This window comes from Gopherus flavomarginatus, chromosome 7, assembly GCF_025201925.1.
Source record: "Gopherus flavomarginatus isolate rGopFla2 chromosome 7, rGopFla2.mat.asm, whole genome shotgun sequence".
Taxonomy (NCBI): Eukaryota; Metazoa; Chordata; order Testudines; family Testudinidae; genus Gopherus; species Gopherus flavomarginatus.
Window position 1 is genome coordinate 29,181,245 of NC_066623.1, and position 18,123 is coordinate 29,199,367.

Below are 18,123 nucleotides of genomic sequence, written 5' to 3' on the forward strand. Positions count from 1 at the left end.
CCCACTCCGGCTCCTATGTGTAGAGGCAGCCGGGAGCTCCACTCTGCACACTGCCCCCTATCCCATGTGCTGCCCCCGCAGCTCTCATTGGCTGGGAACTGCAGCCAATGGGAACTGCAGGGGCAGCGCCTGAGGACAGGGCAGCACGTAGGAGCCACCTGGCCACAGCTCCTCTTAGGAGCTGGAGGTGGGACATGGCCACTGCTTCCGGGAGCTGCTTGAGGTAAGTGCTGCCTGGAGCCTGCAACCCACAGCCTCTCCCCGTACCCCAACCCCCTGCCCCATTCCTGATCCCCTTCCTACCCTCCAAACCTCTCGATAACAGCCCAAATCCCTCAGCCCCAGCCTCACCCCAGAGCCTGCACTCCCTGCCGGAGCCCTCGCCCCCCATTTGCACCCTAATACTCCACCTGGAGCCCCCTCCTGCACCTTGAACTCCTCATTTCTGGCCCCACCCCAGAGCCCACACCCACAAACAAAACCCACACCCCCTCCCACACCCCAATCCCAATTTTGTGAGTATTCATGGCCTTCCATACAATTTCTATTCCCAGATGTGGCCCTCGGGCCAAAAATTGGCCTCCCCAAGTTAACCTCATCAAAATCAATGGAGTTGATTGAGAAAAGTGTCTCAGCCTCAGCTTTCCCATCTATATAATGAGAACAATGACTTTAACCCCACCTCACTGAGCTGTTGCAAGGATTAAGCAGTTAAAATTTGTCCAGTGCTTTGAAGATGTGCACTAAGTATTATTTGGTAGCACAGTACAGCTGGTTTAACTTTGATTTCCCCTTTTCAGATGGCCTCACTGACTGCCTGGATCCAGATTGCTGTCTCCAGTCTACGTGTCAGAATAGCCTGCTGTGCCGTGGTTCACGTGATCCTCTTGACATCATACAACAGAGCCACTCTGGTTCTCCAACTGTGAAGTCATTCTATGATCGAATCAAGCTCTTAGTGGGGAAGGACAGCACTCACATAATTCCAGGAGAAAATCCCTTCAACAGCAGGTAGCAGCTATAAATATTTCATTACATCAGCCTGGGTACACTGCATGGAAACATCCCTCCTAGAGATTTTATTCATGTTTTAACGTGAAGTGGTGCTTTCAGCAGCTATATCTGTTTCTGTCTCAGGGAACAATCCTGCTGAGGGCATTCTGTCACAATTTATTAATATTGCCTTTATTTCATAGCATTACACTTCGCATTCTGTCACCCTGGCAGAGTCTAACACTAAGTTCTCTATACTGAGGAGGAGTAGCCTGGAATTTTAACGCGTGAGAACGCTAGGATTGACATTGAGGGAGGAAATGGATACTAGTTTTCAATTAACAGGACAGCTGTATTTTGTGTGGTATGGATAAGACAAATATTCTAACACAACTTTGGAATAATTAAGTAAGATTTTTTTAAAGATAAATTACGATAAATTAGATATCTTTGTTTTGGTTTATCATTTATTCATTATAAAAATCCATTTTACTTTTAGCTGACCCACTATAACACTATCATATCATTTCAGTTTTCCTCTTTCTTTTAAGATCTGGGCCTGCTCTGCATTATTTCCTAATTCTTTCTTTATAAATAATCTAAAAGCCAATTCATCATTCATTTATATGTGATGCCCCATAAAATTAAAAAAACTTGTTTTCCTATTTACAGATATTATTCAAATGTGTCTGCATTTTAGCCCTTCATAGGGAATCTTTAAGAAATTGATGAATACATTCATTATGTTCATATCTTCCCAGTCAAAGCTGAAGAGGGAGCTGCATCTGGTCTTGTGCCTAATGCACGGCACTGGGTATCAGGGAACTGGATTTTCATTCCTGATTCTGCAGTAGACTTCCCGGGTGACCTTGGGCAAGTCATAAATGTATCTGTATTTCAGTTTCTTCATCTGTAAAGTAGAGATAATATTTCCCTATGTACCAAACAAAGCATTGTTATATCCACGTGCTGCTCAGATACTACAGCAATGGGTGACATAGAAAACCCTAGCAATTAATAAGTGACCTGTCCGAAAAATGAAAAACATTTCTGTAAATTTAATGTTTGTTGACATTACTCATAGACTCATAGACTCATAGGTCAGAAGGGACCAATATGATCATCTAGTCTGACCTCCTGCACAACGCAGGCCACAGAACCCCACCCATCCAATTTTATAACAACCCCTAACCCAGGACTGAGTTATTGAAATCCTCAAAATTGGTTTGAAGACCTCAAGCTGCAGAGAATCCACCAGCAAGCGACCCGTGCCCCACGCTACAGGGGAAGGCGAAAAACCTCCAGGGCCCCTGCCAATCTGCCCTGGAGGAAAATTCCCTCCCGACCCCAAATATGGCGATCAGCTAAACCCTGAGCATGTGGGCAAGACTCACCAGCCAGCACCCAAGAAGGAATTCTCTGCAGTAACTCAGTTCCCATCCCATCCAACATCTCCCCGCAGACCATTGAGCAGACCTATCTGGTGGTAATCCAAGATCAATTGCCCAAATTAACGATCCTATCATAACATCCCCTCCATATACTTATCAAGCTTTGTCTTAAAGCCAGAAAAGTCTTTTGCCCCTACTACTTCCCTCGGAAGGCTGTTCCAGAACTTCACTCCCCTAATGGTTAGAAACCTTCGTCTAATTTCAAGTCTAAACTTCCTGACCAACTCTGTAAATACTACTAAATATTGCCTTTTGCTTTACTGGTACATAAGGAGAAAAATAGGCCAAGAGCAGAAACCAATCAGCTAATGCACCAAGCTATGCGACATATCCAGAAGGAATATGGTCAATTCAGTGGCTGAATTGACAAAAGAGCCCAGGTGTTGTGACTCTCAATCCCATGTCTTATCCACTGAGCCATGGTGCCTCATACAAAGTGTAAGTGCAGCTACCTGTCCACAGGCCGAAAGTTAATTTTAACCAGAACCTCCATTGACATCAGTAGAAATAGCATGACTTCAGTCAGGGTCAGACTTTAAAATGTAAAATTGAAATAGGTATTTACCCTTTCTCTTTGCTTTTACAGTTTAGAATATCTAGTTGTATTTTGTTTCACAGTTACACGGTGACGCAATCTGACAAATTGGAGGAGGGTTAAAGTTAATGCTAAAAATCTATCCCAAAGGCTTTACCACTTTAACTCTCCTTACACGTTATGACTCAGTAGTGCAGGAGCCTGTGGTCAGTCTCCCATGTTACAAACTGTAGGTCTTCCAAAGTCTAAGCCCAGGAAGTCTGAAATTTCATTTTTGGCTTACCTTCAGTGTCAATTCCTATTTGTTCAAGTCAGGAAAATTAAATTTGGGCTTGTGTGGATAAATTTTAGTGAAAGGACAAGGGGTTATTAATTATAAAAACAATTCCTACTCAACAATAAAAATAGTAAAAAAAAATCACAAGCTAAAAAGCAACCAATGTATTGTTCTCCAAGCTTCTAACTTAGAAATAACTCAATGTACATTTGTGGATATGGGTTGGGATTTTCAAAAGTGCCTAAGGAAGATAGGTGCCCAATTTCGATTGAATTTGGGTGCCCAAGTCAGTGAGGCTCCTTTGAAAATCCCAGACTTGCTTTAAAAATGTTGCTGCAAGTCACCTAAAATAAAATTTTCAAAAGTGAAAATCAGTGGGACTTAACTTACTCAGGACCAGATTTTCAAAGGTATTTAGGGACCTTAAGATGAAGATAGGCACTTAGTGAGATTTTCAAAAGAAGCTAAACAGGTTCAGCAGGTAACTCTCATTGATAGTCAATCTGCTTTGGTCTTTTTAAAATCCCACTAGGTGCCTATCTTCATCTTAGAAACCTTGAAAATCTGCCCCTACAGGCACATATACTTTGGAATAAAAGACCTGAGGTATGGCCACAGCTAGTCCAGGTCAGCTGATTTGGGTTTGTGGGATCTGGGCTGCGGGGCTAAAAATTGTTGTGTAGAGATTTGGGCTTGGACTGGAGTACTGAGTTCTGGGGCCCACGCTACACATGGGGTCCCAAAGCTAGGGCTCCATCCTGAGCCCAAACATCTCTACACCACAATTTTACAGCCCCCAAGTCCGAGCCCTGCAAGCCTCAGTGAGCTGATGCAGGCCAGTCACAAGTGTTTAATTGCTGCTTAGTCCCTAAGAGAATAAGTCTCTTTTGAAAATAGGAGTTAGGCTCTTAAATCACTTAGGTCTGGATCCACTAAGGGACTTAGGCACTGAGATGCTGAGCATCATGAAGCGTATCTTTTAGGTGCCTAGACAATCACAGGATCAGCACTGCAATCCACAAACCTGAGTTAGGCATGTGGGCCCCCGATACAATGAATGGGGAGAGATAGGTGCCTTGGAATGCAATCCACAAAAGCCAGCATGCTAGGCAGCTCTCCACCCAAGATAGCCAATAGGCAATGTGGATGAGAGGGTTGTATGCCAAGCTCTTCCCACTCATGGAGATGAGCATCCAAGTCTGGGCTGCAGGGAGGTACCAGTCTCTCATAGCAGTCCATGACTGGGAGAAGAGAGGTGCTCCTCTGCTTAACTTGCAAGTGGAGCATCTTATTGGAGGATGAGGAACAGAAGCTCCCTTATAACCTCTAACCCAATGGTTAGGGTGCTCCCCTGGGATGAGAGACACTCCCAATTCCAGTCCCTCTTCTGGGGAGGAGAAGAGATTTGAACAGGGATCAGCCACCTCTCAGGTGAGTGCCCAAACCACTGACTCTCGAGTCATTATAACTCTTTCTGACCCAATTAATAAAACAATTAATTGAAGTGGAACAACTTCAATTGGAGAGATTGAGGGAGACCCACCTCAGAATATCCCATAGCCCGCTGGCTAGGGCTCTCAACTGAGAGATTGCCAATCCCTGTTCAAATCCCTTCCCCTCATCAGGCAGAGGCAGGACCTGAACGAGTCATCTCCCACATCCTAAGTGAGGATCCTAAAGATTATCAGAGAGGGTGTCATCCTCCTCCTCCTTCCCCTTAGCTGTTTTGTGTAGATCTAAGCAACCTCTGAGCCCTCCTACCGGATTGGGCCTCACATGCAACTCAGGCAGCTGATTGCCTGCCTTCCCCCAAATGGTGAATCACTCTGAGGTGCAGGCAGTGAGGCAGCAGAGCACATGCCAAGAGGCTCCCAGGGAACTTTTACTGCAAAAACATAGGTGCCGAGTGAGTTTAGGTACCTTTGGCTGTAGGTGATAGCTGAGCAGGGAGGTTGTGGATTGCAACAGTGCTTGAAAATGAGGTTTAGGTGCCTGAGTACCTTTGTGGATCTGTGCCTTAGGCACTTTTGAAAATGTTACCCCAGACTGGTATCACAAATGCCAAATTTTGGACAGAAGCAAATGGTTGTGTTCAAGCCTGAAATGCTGAAACGGGGGGTTTAAAATGATGACATAGCCTTCAGAGAAATGCTGTCAAAGGGTTAGGCCCCAAATTTTTGCATACATTAAAGCTGTCTTAATCCCATGGAATTATAATGATCTCTCTCCTCCTGAGCTCTTTGTGCCACTCCATTGCAAAGAAATGGAGGAGAAGAAAGGGGAGGAAATAGGCACTACCATCTTACGAAATATCTTCTGCTCCACCTGTTGACTCTGCAGGAGCAACTAATAATCAATAACATAATTCCCCAAACGATGCTTACCTCATTGCTCATTCTGGCACACAGACAAAGATGTGATGGTCTGAAGCTGTTGAACAAAAACAACCATGTTAATTTGTACTGCATTCACATTTGACTTCTATTATGTGAAAAAAGGAAGTAAATTGTTTGAGGAATATAATTATTTTCATGCTTAAGAGGCAATAGCCCACAAAACAGATTTTAAAAAAAATTAAATGGCATCAATGGAAAATCACTATAATTTACTTGTTAGCTTGTCTTATCTGTGATATTATTATTATTATTGCAGGTGAATAATCATAAATAGAAATGAACGTATATCATGCCTTTCTGATATTTTTGTTTGTAAATTTACTGTACATTAAAGTCATGTTTGAAGAATCTGAAGTAACAGACTTGTTAAAAATTGCATGTGATGCAGGCTATTTTTCTACAACATTTTAAAAGCATAATTGATATATTTAATAAAATAATTTGAGAAAAAACAGTAATGTGAAGATATTTGGCTTGATCCAAAGTGTTCCCTATTATATGGTCTGCAACATGCATGGATTTCTGTTGAGGTCAATATCATGTTACAGTATGATTATTTCTAAAATTAATATTTGACCTAGAAAGTCAAGAAATTCTGGTGTGGTAATCATCAAAAAGCAATAGAAAGGATTATTTTCATGAACTGGTTATGTTTTTCTGATATCAAGAGAATATTACAATGTGCGTGGAATAAAAGAAAAATGAGAACACGTTTGTTTAATAGGCAGTGGAGTGCACTTAGAAATTCACATAAGAGCATTTTAAACATTTTAAAGTTCATAAAAAGGTCTAAAAATAATCTTTGGTATTGCTAATAAAGATAGATGTGCCCTCAGGTCTGCATCCCTTCAGTAATTGATCTATAAGGAATAACATAAAGCAGTATACCTATCCCAAAATTCAAGTGAATTTTGACAAGTTCTGGCAAAAAGCAGGTCAGTTTAATCCCCTAGTCTTAAAACTGGGACTCAGTCCAAGAACCTTAGGAGTCAAGAATCTGCGTCTGCCAAATTACCTAAAGTCTGTTAAGGCCGCCGAGCAGCTGCAGACCTGCCAGTACGGGGTCAATTCAGAAATGAAGCATTTCATTATCTGCTTTCTCTGTGTAGCTGCAAGTTGAAGCTGGTGGAAAATGTTGAAAATGTTTCACGGTAAAATGAAAAGTTTTCAGTTTGGACTGAATAGTGAAATCTCTGCTCAGTTTTTACTTATTCCTTTCTCAAAACAAACTCCCAATTGTTTTCCTACCGGCTGAGTGAAAACAAGGTATTGGAGATCAGGATTCAGGGCAAGGTTTGCAGATGTCAGCCACTTACAACTTGGATGAGGTTACACAAAGCTTAATTTGGAAAATTAGTTGTGAAAACTACAGATATCTCCTCCCTACCTCTGTTCTTTTTGGAGTGATTATAGGAGTTGACTGTGAGAGCTTAGTACTATAGGAAGGAAAAGAACTGACAGGGAAGGTAAAATAGCTCTGTACAATTCTAGTGATATCATAGTCAGACAATATGACAAAGTTCAAAAGTTGGGAGAACATTCTCTAATGGAAAATAAACTGTTAGAAAGCAAATAGACCTCGTTAATTTTTCACTGACACTGGTGTGGTTGGTGAGTAGCTCCACTGAAATCAGTGGAATTGTACTAACGTAAAACCAGTGGAACTGAGAGGTAAATCTGACACACAGAGCCAAAGTGGGAAAGATATTTAGGCTCCTTAAGATGTACATAGGCACCTGTTGAGACTCTCTGAAATACCTAAGGAGATTGTTAGTTTTGATTTAAATGGGAATTTAGTGCCTAAACTGCTTAGGTGCTTTTGGAAAACCTACAAGGCTCCTAGCTGCATGTTTAGGTGCTGAAATACTTTTGAAAATACGGCCCTAAGTGCCTAAGTCTTTTTTGAAAATGGAACCTAGGCTCTTTTGAAAATGGGATGTAGGCATTTAGGCACTTCTGAAAATGTATCCAAAAATCTTTTATTGCTAGAATGACCTTCCAAGCTCTTACTTCAATGAGTCATGTGGCATTCCTTTTCTATACATTGAAGTGCTACCAGACCTGGAGGAGTGGTTCGATAATCACAGCTCACCCTCCCACATAAAGACATTAATCTCTATTCAGCAAATATAGGCCTCTCTATATGGATTAAATATGAAGTTATTTGAATACATATTGATCTGAGTTGAGTGTGTGTGTGTGTGTGTGTGTGTGTGTGTGTGCATATATATGTATGCACTCAACTCAGATCAATATGTATTCAAATAAATAAATATATGGGCAATATTCTGAGTTGTGTTGGTGTAAATCCAAAGTAAATCGGATTTACACTGGAGTAAATGAGATCAGATTAGTGTCCCTAGTCTGTTTATAAACACCACAACCCTTGTTTTCATAGCTAACATTAATTGTGTTTCTTTTTCAGTCTTGTGTCTCTTATAAGAGGCCAAGTAGTGACTACAGATGGGACTCCACTCGTTGGAGTCAACGTGTCATTTGTCAAGTATCCAAAGTACGGCTACACCATCACTCGTCAAGATGGCACGTAAGTGTAGTTATTTCATTCTGTACCTACTTAGTATGTAATATCTGTGCAGATTGACAGATGGTGCTATCTAGTGGAACCATGTGGTATCATGCATAGAATTCCTACTGGGCCAAACAGCTATCAAGTAAACACAAAAGTAATTTTTCACATAGCATTTTAAATACTAACGGAAAGTAAATATGAAAAGGCTGACTTTTGATAATAATGTGTTAGCAGTCAGACTTCCTTTCAAATAAATTGCCCTGTATCCACATGAAAACATTTGTGGACTACTGCAATATCCAGCTGAGACCAGAAATATTTCATTTTAAAATGCAAGGCAGGCCAACACACTGCTGGAAAAAAAAGTATCATTATAGAACAGTACATTATGTTAAAAGTTCCCTTCTGCCTCTATCTTTCCTTTTTGAAGATCCACTATCTTTAGAGTTTCTTTAGGGTAGAACATAATCAAAAGAGTCTAATTGAATATACTTAGACAATTCCCCGCTGTGTGAAGAACTGCTTTTTTCCCTCTTGTATCATCTGATTTGAAATGTACACCAGTTCAGCTCAAACAAAAATGAAAGTGTCATGGTTTATCTAATTTATTGGCCATGGCAGTAAAACAAAACATCTATGGAAAATGCACTGTAAATATTTGCAGTTTTATGTGTATCTATAGTCCAAAAAACTGTGCATTGGAATAATTGACGTGAATCAACACAGGGGATACGTGAATTTCCATACAGTCCAGGGTATTACTACATTATCACACCAGTGTAACACTAGAGTAACTCAATTGTGACTCAGGCCCCGTTATGTTATTGTTTTACATTATTCCATGTACTGGTAATTCAGTTCATTGCATTGCCAAGAGATAATATGATACATGAAAAATTAACCATTTCCTAGCTCTCTTGCTAAAGAGATCTGTGAGTATTTTATTTATTGAGGCCAGCTTTCCGAGGGCTAATGGGCATGCACATTTACATGCAGAAATCATATTTGGGGTGGGAGTAAAGAGTAAATGTTTACTGCTTCTTAGAGGTGATGTGTGGAGGGGGCACATGGGGTAACATGCCCCCCGATTCCTGCCAGGGTTTGTATGCCCTGTCCTGAGTCCTGCTGCACACCATTAGAACCTTTAAATTGTGCCCGCTCCCACCCACCTCCACCCCACTATCAACAGTTACATGTTGTCTCTGGTGCTTCTGAAAGGTGCCAGATCACTGGTCCTGGAGACAAAAATTCTTTGTTGAGCCACAGTACAGAAACAGCACAAGTTTCCCATCAGTTCTCTACCAGTGCCATACACTACAGTGCTGTTCCAGGGGGACAGACCCTGAGAGAAAAGATAATTCAGTATCCAGGCTCAGTAAGCCTTTGCAATTTCTGCTGAGAATGTTTACGAGGGTGCTGATTAACATCAGATCTGGTGGTGGTGGTAGTGGTTTTTGGAGATGGACCTTTGTTCACTGAAGAAATAGACTTCTAAGAGTGACTTTATGTCTACACTGCACTTTTGTCAGTAAAACTTTTGTTGGTCGGGGTGTGAAAAAAAACCCTGATTGACAAAAGTTTTACCGATTAAAAGCGCCAATGTGGACAGCGCTTTGTCAGTGGGAGAGCTCTCTCCTGCCGACAAAGAGTGGCTACACTGGATACCATACAGCGGCACTGCTGTGCCGCTGTAAAGTGTCCAGTGTAAACATAGCCTAAGTTACTGCTGATCATGTCTGAATTTCAACCAGCAGCTTAGAAGTTAACAGTTCCATTTCCCATTGTGAATAGCTTGAGCCAGGATATGTGTTTTAAATCTTATTGTTAATTTCCATTTGCTGGGAATGCTATCACTGTGGAACTATTCAATCTGGTCACCTCTTATGTTAAGCCCACATTTTCCTAGGTTTGACTTGATTGCAAATGGTGGAGCTTCCCTAACTCTGCACTTTGAGCGAGCCCCATTCATGAGTCAGGAAAGGACAGTATGGCTGCCATGGAATAGCTTCTACGCCATGGATACGCTAGCGATGAAAACTGAGGAGAACTCCATTCCCAGCTGTGACTTAAGTGGCTTTGTCCGTCCTGATCCAGTCGTCATTTCATCGCCACTTTCAACATTCTTCAGTGATACTCCTGGTCGGAATCCCATAGTACCAGAAACCCAGGTATGAATTGTGGGAGTGAAAAAGATGTAGAAACAATCACTCCTTGTGATAGCCACACATCAGAGATGATGCATCCAATTATCAGAGTTTCACCATCCAGTCACTGGTCTTCAACTGGCACCTTTGTGTATTGATTCTAACAGATGAGCTAAAAGACAGACTTCTCTAATGAATCTTGTAGAAGCTGTGCTAGGCTTATCTCACCCAGGCATCTCTCTTGACTACTTACACTCTCTCCTACTGCCTCTCATTATCACATTGTACGTCAAGTCCTGTGTATTTCTAACTATAGCTGAGGCTATTTCAAGAGAATTTTGCAAAAACTTTGTATGTGCAACTAACCACAACCTGCTTTCGCTTATGCTAGTCAGAGGGATAAACAATAAGGGGTTATTTAATGATCTACACTGGTATTATTATTATTGCTGGTTTATTCCATTTTGGCATCCCTTTTGCTTTATACCAATTGCCAGTGGAAGTCGCAGGTTTGTATAATTGCAGCCTCTTGTGGCCCCTATGTATATAACTAGCAATAAATCCTGTTGTTTTTATTTACAATTTTTCCAGCAGGCTATTTTCAAAATGAAAACGTGATAGTGACACAGTTATTAATCCAGAAATCATAACCTAAACTGTATCACTGCAGCATGGCAAGGATACAGATGTTCAACCATAGAAAGTTGTTAGTTTATAAGTAAAGTGCAAACAGATATCTCTTCTAAATAAAGTGTACTGTGGCAAGTTTAATATGTCTATTCTGTGTTTCCATCCAGGTTCTTCATGAAGAAATTGAGTTTCCTGGATCCAACATAAAGCTCTGTTATCTGAGTTCCCGTACTGCTGGGTACAAATCTTTGCTCAAGATCACCATGACCCAAACTCTTGTGCCTCTGAATCTAATTAAAGTTCATCTGATGGTAGCAGTCGAAGGGCATCTGTTTCAAAAATCATTCCAGGCATCCCCTAATTTGGCATATACATTTATCTGGGACAAAACTGATGCATATGGTCAGAAGGTTTATGGGTTGTCAGATGCTGTAGGTATGTCATGACATTCAAACTCTAAAACTTTCAAATGATAATGTAGTGCTTATAATGGCTGATTTAGTAAGAATACTGAAATAAGGACTATTGAAAGAATTTACCTACAGATCAAATACAAACTGTGTAAATTCTGCCTTCTTTATACAGTTTTATCCTTGGATTGAGCCTCATCCACACATTTAGTAGAAGGAATAATTTGGTCTCCATATATCCTGTTTGGTAAAAAGTGATTCTAACCTTTGGAATGGCATGCATCTCTAGTCCACTTGGAATCTAGTGTATATTGTTGTTAGTGCTTGCCTGTATTGTAGTATGCTTACAATTAAAATGTTAATTTCTATCAGAAGTCATTCCTGCACTTTCATTGCCATTTTTAAATTGCATAGAGAGAGATCTTTATTCTAGCAAGCAACAAAAGAAATGACCTTAAAAAACCTTTGTAACTTTTATAGTTGTACCTGAAAATGTGAACAATTGATGTAAGGATTTTACAAATGTGCATTAAAGCAATGTGAATCTGGAAAGAAAATTGTATTTTAAAGATCTGCTTGCTCTTGCACTTTCACATTATTCTAAAGACTTGCAGACGATAGCATCTCTTCTCCCAATAATTCACAGATCCCAGGTTAACGTATGTAGTGTATGGGCGTGTATGTACATATACATGCCAATACAAGCCTTTTATAATCCCATTTTAAATGAGCTGTTACATACCATGTGAAAAAAAAGGCCATTAAATATAATAAATAAATCTGGTGAATATCAGGCTAATTAAAAGTAGAAGCCTGTCCTGTCATTTAATAGCAGAATTTTTATTAGATTTTTTTAATGATTTTTCCTACTCTCCCCTCATCAAACTGGTCACTTCCCGAAGCCAATTATTCAATGAAAAGGTCATCAGGTCCCTACAGAGTACAAGGGAATCAAGTTTCAAGGTTGAATTAAGTCAAAGATCTGAGTTTAATATTGTGGAATGAAAGAGAGCATAATCACTCCATCTCATAGAAAGTGTTTGGGAACCAGTTGTCTTTCTGTTTGGGAACCAGTTGTTTTACTATTTGAAAAATTGTCTAGTCATTTTCATCCATTGCTTATGCAATAATCATCACCATTTCTCCCCAGTTTCTGTGGGATTTGAATATGAGACGTGCCCCAGCCTGATCTTATGGGAGAAGAGGACAGCGCTGCTGCAAGGCTTTGAACTAGATCCCTCAAATCTAGGGGGCTGGTCTTTGGATAAACATCATGTTCTTAATGTCAAGAGTGGTGAGTTAACTGATTCCATGTTTTTTCTGTACTACATGCCATCATAGCAACTTCTATCCATCTGTAGAAACTTCACTGCATGGTTTATATTTAAATTCTGAAAAATACAGTTCCACTGCTTTTATCACTATATTTCTGAAAAGTTTTGTAAAGTCTGAACTGTTTTTGTTTTTAAGAATAATTGTGTCATTTTCCAAGAATCGCTTCTTACCCTGTCACTGAACAGCACATTCTTAAATTTCCAAGCTTTTCCTTCTGCGCCACTGAACCTTTTTCTTTCTCCCCTTATTCTGCCAATGTTCTCTGAGCCTTTTCCTGATTTCTTGTTTTTGCCTTTGGCTCCTGTAATCCTCTTGAAAGATAAACCCAGGGAAAACTGAGAGACATGAAATGGGTGAGCTGGGAGACCCCAGTCCTATTATAGTCATAATATCAAACCCAAATTGGACACAGGGAACAGGATTTTTAGAGAAGTTAAAACAGAGGCCAGGGATGTGGCAATCAGAGAGAACAAGTGACATCAGAAGAGGACTCTGAAGTCCCCACTTACCTTGTGATGATAACACAGATCTAGTGCAAAAAACACTGCGAAGTTATCTAGCCAACGGTTGTATGATGTCAGGTTGACTGAACAAATCCATTTACCCCACCACCCAAGGAAGGCCAACCACCATGGCCTACTGAGTCAATTCTAAAAACAATAAATAATCTCTCCTTCCACACTTTTTCCTTTTGGAAAATTTTGCAACACTTAAGTGTTCTTCAGTGTGAATGTGTTTACATTTCCTTCAAGTCATCCATTCTGCAGCCACGGCAAGCAGTCAGCTACACAAAGATGTTGCTGCAGCACTAGCAACTGAAGAGAGTTCTAGTTCATTGCACAATAACTCTACCCCAAGCAAATCTGAACAAACACCTCCTCTGAACCTACCACGGTGTCAGGGACTTGCAATACTAGGAACCAGAAAATGTCAGGACAGTTAGCTAGTACCACAAAAACCAACGAGAAATACTTTGATCAATTTCTTCCGGTATACAGGGTCTGAGCTTTGTGTGTTTTTCCACTGGGTATGGGGGAGATGCACAGAGAGTAAAAGCAGACACTTTGCGGAAATGTTTGCATCAGCTTTGAAGACAATCAGGAAACAGGGTAGTAGATTTAATTGTAACTTTAACTTTTCAGCCCTCTTCTCATTGGGTTCTAGAGGTAAATTATATAGAAATAGTGTTTCCATGTTTTTACCTTCTGGCACACTCTGGTTCTGCTAGTTGTATTGAGTTTTTTGGCTGTTTCTTTATAAAATGTACTTGTCTAGACTTTAGCCAGGGTGAAATAATTTCCAGAAGAGCCAAGTACAGGCTTGAGAAGACAGTGGAGACTGGATTTAGATAATGGCACCACTATTTTTTTGATATTTTAAAGCAGTTACTCTGGTAAATGCCAGTTTTGACTATGACTGTAAACATCTGTTTAATGAGCTAACTGAAGTACTGGCTCTGTCAATTTGTGAAAAACTTATTTTAAGGAGTCTTACGCCAACAGACATTTCCAAGAAGCTGGTCAGAAAGAGTTTAGGTGACATCTGTGGGTCAGTAAGAGGCTTTAAATGTCAAAGAACTTAGCACACAAGTTATTTTTTATTGCTGTAACTGTACCACTTTGTGTGTATGATCCATGTAATTGTGTAATTTTCAGCAATTAAATTATTTGTATTCTTTATGTTATAACAAGCACCTAAAATGGGCCATGTGCTTCACAGACATATAGGGAGACATAGCCTTAGCTTAAGAGCTCACAGTCTGAAAAAGGATAAATACCCTACAGTCATAACATTGTTAATTGTGCATTGCAAAACAAAGCAAAGCTCCATTAACTACTTAATATGCAGTTGCTAACTATTCTCCTTCTCTCTGGTTATTCCTGTTGGTCCATTCCTGTCATCACTTCTTCTGTTTCTCTCTCTCTCTCTTAGACTTTAAGTGCCTTGAGCTAATAGCTATGCAGGCAGATCTAAAACAGTTACTGTTCCTCACATTTTTTACCAATAGGACTAAGGGAGTTGGAGACTTAGCATATCTTTTTTTATGACTCTCGCAAACTTTTTTCGAGAACCTTCTTTCTGTCGCTTGCATGAGCAAGTTGCAGAATAGTTCATTGCACAAGAAGCCTAAGTGTCATGTTGAAAATCAGTGAGGTCAGTTTATTTAACTCATACTTTCATGGATGCTGTGTGGCAGGTTGAGCTTTGTGGCATTGTACAAGTATTTGCATTCCACCCTTGCATACAGTGTCATGGTTGTTACAGCTGTCAGTGGTGACAGCTGCACTCATGGCCGTGCTATAAACCTGTTCACTTAAAGATATAATAATTGGATTTCCAAATGAACATGCAGCTGATAGTTTCCAACAGTATTTTCCATACTATTTGACCACATTGTTAGCAGTAACTTTTCTATGCTGTTTGGAGCTGGGGTATCCTGGCAGACCTAGAAGAGGCAGGACTCACATTATCCCTCAGAGTGGTTGAGAGTCCCAATTCAGACATTCCTCCCACCCCCAGAAATGGGGATGTTCCTCTGCCTTCCACACTTTCCCTCTAGCCCTTGAAAACCTCTTCAGGCATTTTGCTCTTGTCTCTGACTTTTTCCTTTTTCCCCTTCTTCTCCTTCCCTTCATCTCTTTTCCTGTCCTTGCATGAGTGAGAAGGACAATGAGAGGGAGCAGCGAAGAAGGAAGAGGACAGGAAAGCTGACACAAGAGCGTCCATATAATAATAAAAATAAACTGAAGGCAGAGGAAGCTCAGGGGCTAAGCTTATCAGGGGCAAGTGCTCTCAGTTCTTTGCCTCTTTGTTTTGCTTTCTAGTTGATGACATTATAACCGTAGCCTTCCTTTAATCGGCCTCTGTAGGATGGGAGAAGAGATGTATGACAGTGGTTTGATTCATAATGACTGTGGTGTCTTCTAATACGACCCAACATTACACCTTTAACTTTACTGCTAGTTGAGTAATTCTTGTGCTCCTGTGCCCTGAAAACATCAACTATCCCTCTCCTCACTATAATGTTGTGAGACCATGCAACTGAAGGCACTTCACCTTACATCCCTGAACCAGTGTCACATCAGTTGTTAAAAGCAGGCCCTCTAAAGGCCAACTTTCCAAATTATCATAGTAACCACTTCCATTTCCCTTCTCTGTTAGGTATATTGCATAAAGGCAGTGGAGAGAATCGGTTTCTAACTCAGCAGCCAGCCGTGATTACCAGTATTATGGGGAATGGGCGCCGAAGGAGCATCTCCTGTCCAAGCTGCAATGGTCTCGCAGAAGGAAACAAGCTTTTGGCCCCTGTGGCACTTGCAGTGGGAATTGATGGAAGCCTCTTTGTTGGGGATTTTAACTATATTCGGCGCATCTTCCCATCTAGGAATGTCACCAGTATTTTGGAATTAAGGTAAGGTGTCAAACGTAGCCCTTTGACTTAGGTAACCTGTGCTGAAATCAGACTTTCCCATTCCTTTTTATAATTTTCTAAAACATTTTCACTTGCCACCTGATAAGTTTCCAATGGAGAAATGGGGCACAGAAAAACATAGCTCAATATCTATGGATGATAGAGTGATGAATGTTAGAGAGAAAAATTGAAGATGATCAAAGAAGAAATCAACTTGTTTTCTCTTTTTGTTAATCACGTAATACAATCTCCCTTTACGATTAGACAAAGCCTACCTAATTTCCAAGACTATGGGATTGACTGCCTGTCATTGGTGAGCCAGAGCAATACACCAGGGTTTAAAAGCCTTGTGAGTTCAGAGGAGTTTTTGATATCAACATTTTTTGTGGCCATTGTCCCCGATCCTTTCCCCCTTTCCCACATTTTTAAATATCTTTCTTTAGATTTGGTCAGTGCAGTTAAAATCAGATTGATATCACAGAGCCACATGCATAATCAGGATACTATAATTCTTTAAAATTATCTCACTGTGTACGAACAATTGCTGAGGTCACATAAATAGAAAAGGCACCAGTGTATAGTGGACCATTTAACCCATTTCTGTTCACTGTCCTTTTTTTTCCCTCTGGGAGAGGAAAGGGCCATTCCTGAAAACTCTCACCCATGTGACTAGTCCTTACTCTTACTGCTCAGTCTCTGGAGACAAATTAATTACCCACGTGAGGAAAAACTATGTGATTGGATCCTACGTGAACACCTTCTTGGTACTTCTGCAGCTCACTTGTTCACTGTCAAGAGATGCAACATGATCAAACTACTGCTCTTGTAAACTTTAAAAAGCTGACAAATACCTTGAGAGAATTTGAATAGCTAGCCTATTTCTCTGATACTACCAATAACCAATCGCTTCACTTTCAGTGCCTGAGAAACACAACAAAATGATTGGGCTAGGAAGAGATGATGGACCTGGTTCTGGTCTCACACCAGTTTTCCACTGATGTAATTTTCAGTGGAGTGAGTCCTGATTTATATTAGCATAAGTGAGTCAGAATCAGGGCCGCTCTATGCTTAAGCCCATTCCCTGATACCTGTCTTGTGCATCACTGCACATCAATGCCTCTTCACCGCTGGGAACATCATTCTAGAAAACAGACTTACGATTACTATCATCAGATGTGAAATAAAACTGGCCATGCTTCCTATTAGCAGATCAGTATATGTTCCGAGCAGGTAGTTTGTGTGGCTGTGTGACCCACCATAAACATTTATCATTGTAGAACATCATTGCACTCTGTGACTCTTCATTTTATATGATTAATTTAATTCATCCAGTTGGGTTGTAGCCTACCTTCAGACACATAGCTAGGCGCAAGCTGGGAGGGGTTGCAAGCAGTTCAGAGGACTGAATGAGAATTCAAAAGGACCTTGACAAATTGGAGAATTGGTCTGAAATCAACAAAATAAAATTCAATAAAGCTAAGTGCAAAATACTTCACTTAGGAAAAAATCAAAATGCACAACTACAAAATAGGGAATAACTGGCTAGGTGGTAGTACTGCTGAAAAGGATTTAGGGATTATAGAGCAACATAAATTGAATATAAATCAGCAATGTGATGCAACTGAGAAACAGGCTAATATTGTTCTGAGGTGTAGAAACAGGAGTGTTGTATATAAGACACAAGAGGTAACTGTCCTGTTCTACTCAGCACTGATGAGGCCTCAGCTGGAGTACTGTGTCCAATTCTGGGCACCACACTTTAGGAAAGATGTGGAGAAATAGGAGCATGTCCGGAGAAGAGCAACAAAAACGATAAGAGCTTTAGAAAACCTGACCTATGAGAAAAGGTTAAAAAAACTGGGCATGTTTAAACTTGATAAAAGAAGACCGATGGGGGATGTGATAACAGTCTATAAGGGCTGTCATAAAGAGGGCGGTGATCAATTATTCTTCATGTCCACTGAAGGTAGGAAAAGAAGTAATCAGCTTCCAAATGATGTTGTGAAATCC

At 40.5% G+C, this 18,123-nt stretch overlaps 1 protein-coding gene across 5 annotated transcripts in view; it reads left to right on the forward strand.

The window, feature by feature from the left end:
- The window catches only part of TENM2 (teneurin transmembrane protein 2), a 2,274,099-nt gene that overhangs the window by 2,217,677 nt on the left and 38,299 nt on the right, over positions 1 to 18,123 (forward strand). For 4 of the 5 annotated variants that reach the window (XM_050962493.1, XM_050962495.1, XM_050962496.1 and 1 more), the window contains 6 exons: positions 801 to 1,011; positions 8,078 to 8,197; positions 10,074 to 10,350; positions 11,124 to 11,391; positions 12,517 to 12,660; positions 15,864 to 16,113. In XM_050962493.1, coding sequence (XP_050818450.1) covers positions 801 to 1,011; positions 8,078 to 8,197; positions 10,074 to 10,350; positions 11,124 to 11,391; positions 12,517 to 12,660; positions 15,864 to 16,113 — 1,270 coding nt within the window. The remainder of the gene's footprint in view (positions 1 to 800; positions 1,012 to 8,077; positions 8,198 to 10,073; positions 10,351 to 11,123; positions 11,392 to 12,516; positions 12,661 to 15,863; positions 16,114 to 18,123) is intronic. The other variant, XM_050962494.1, reaches the window with a different exon arrangement.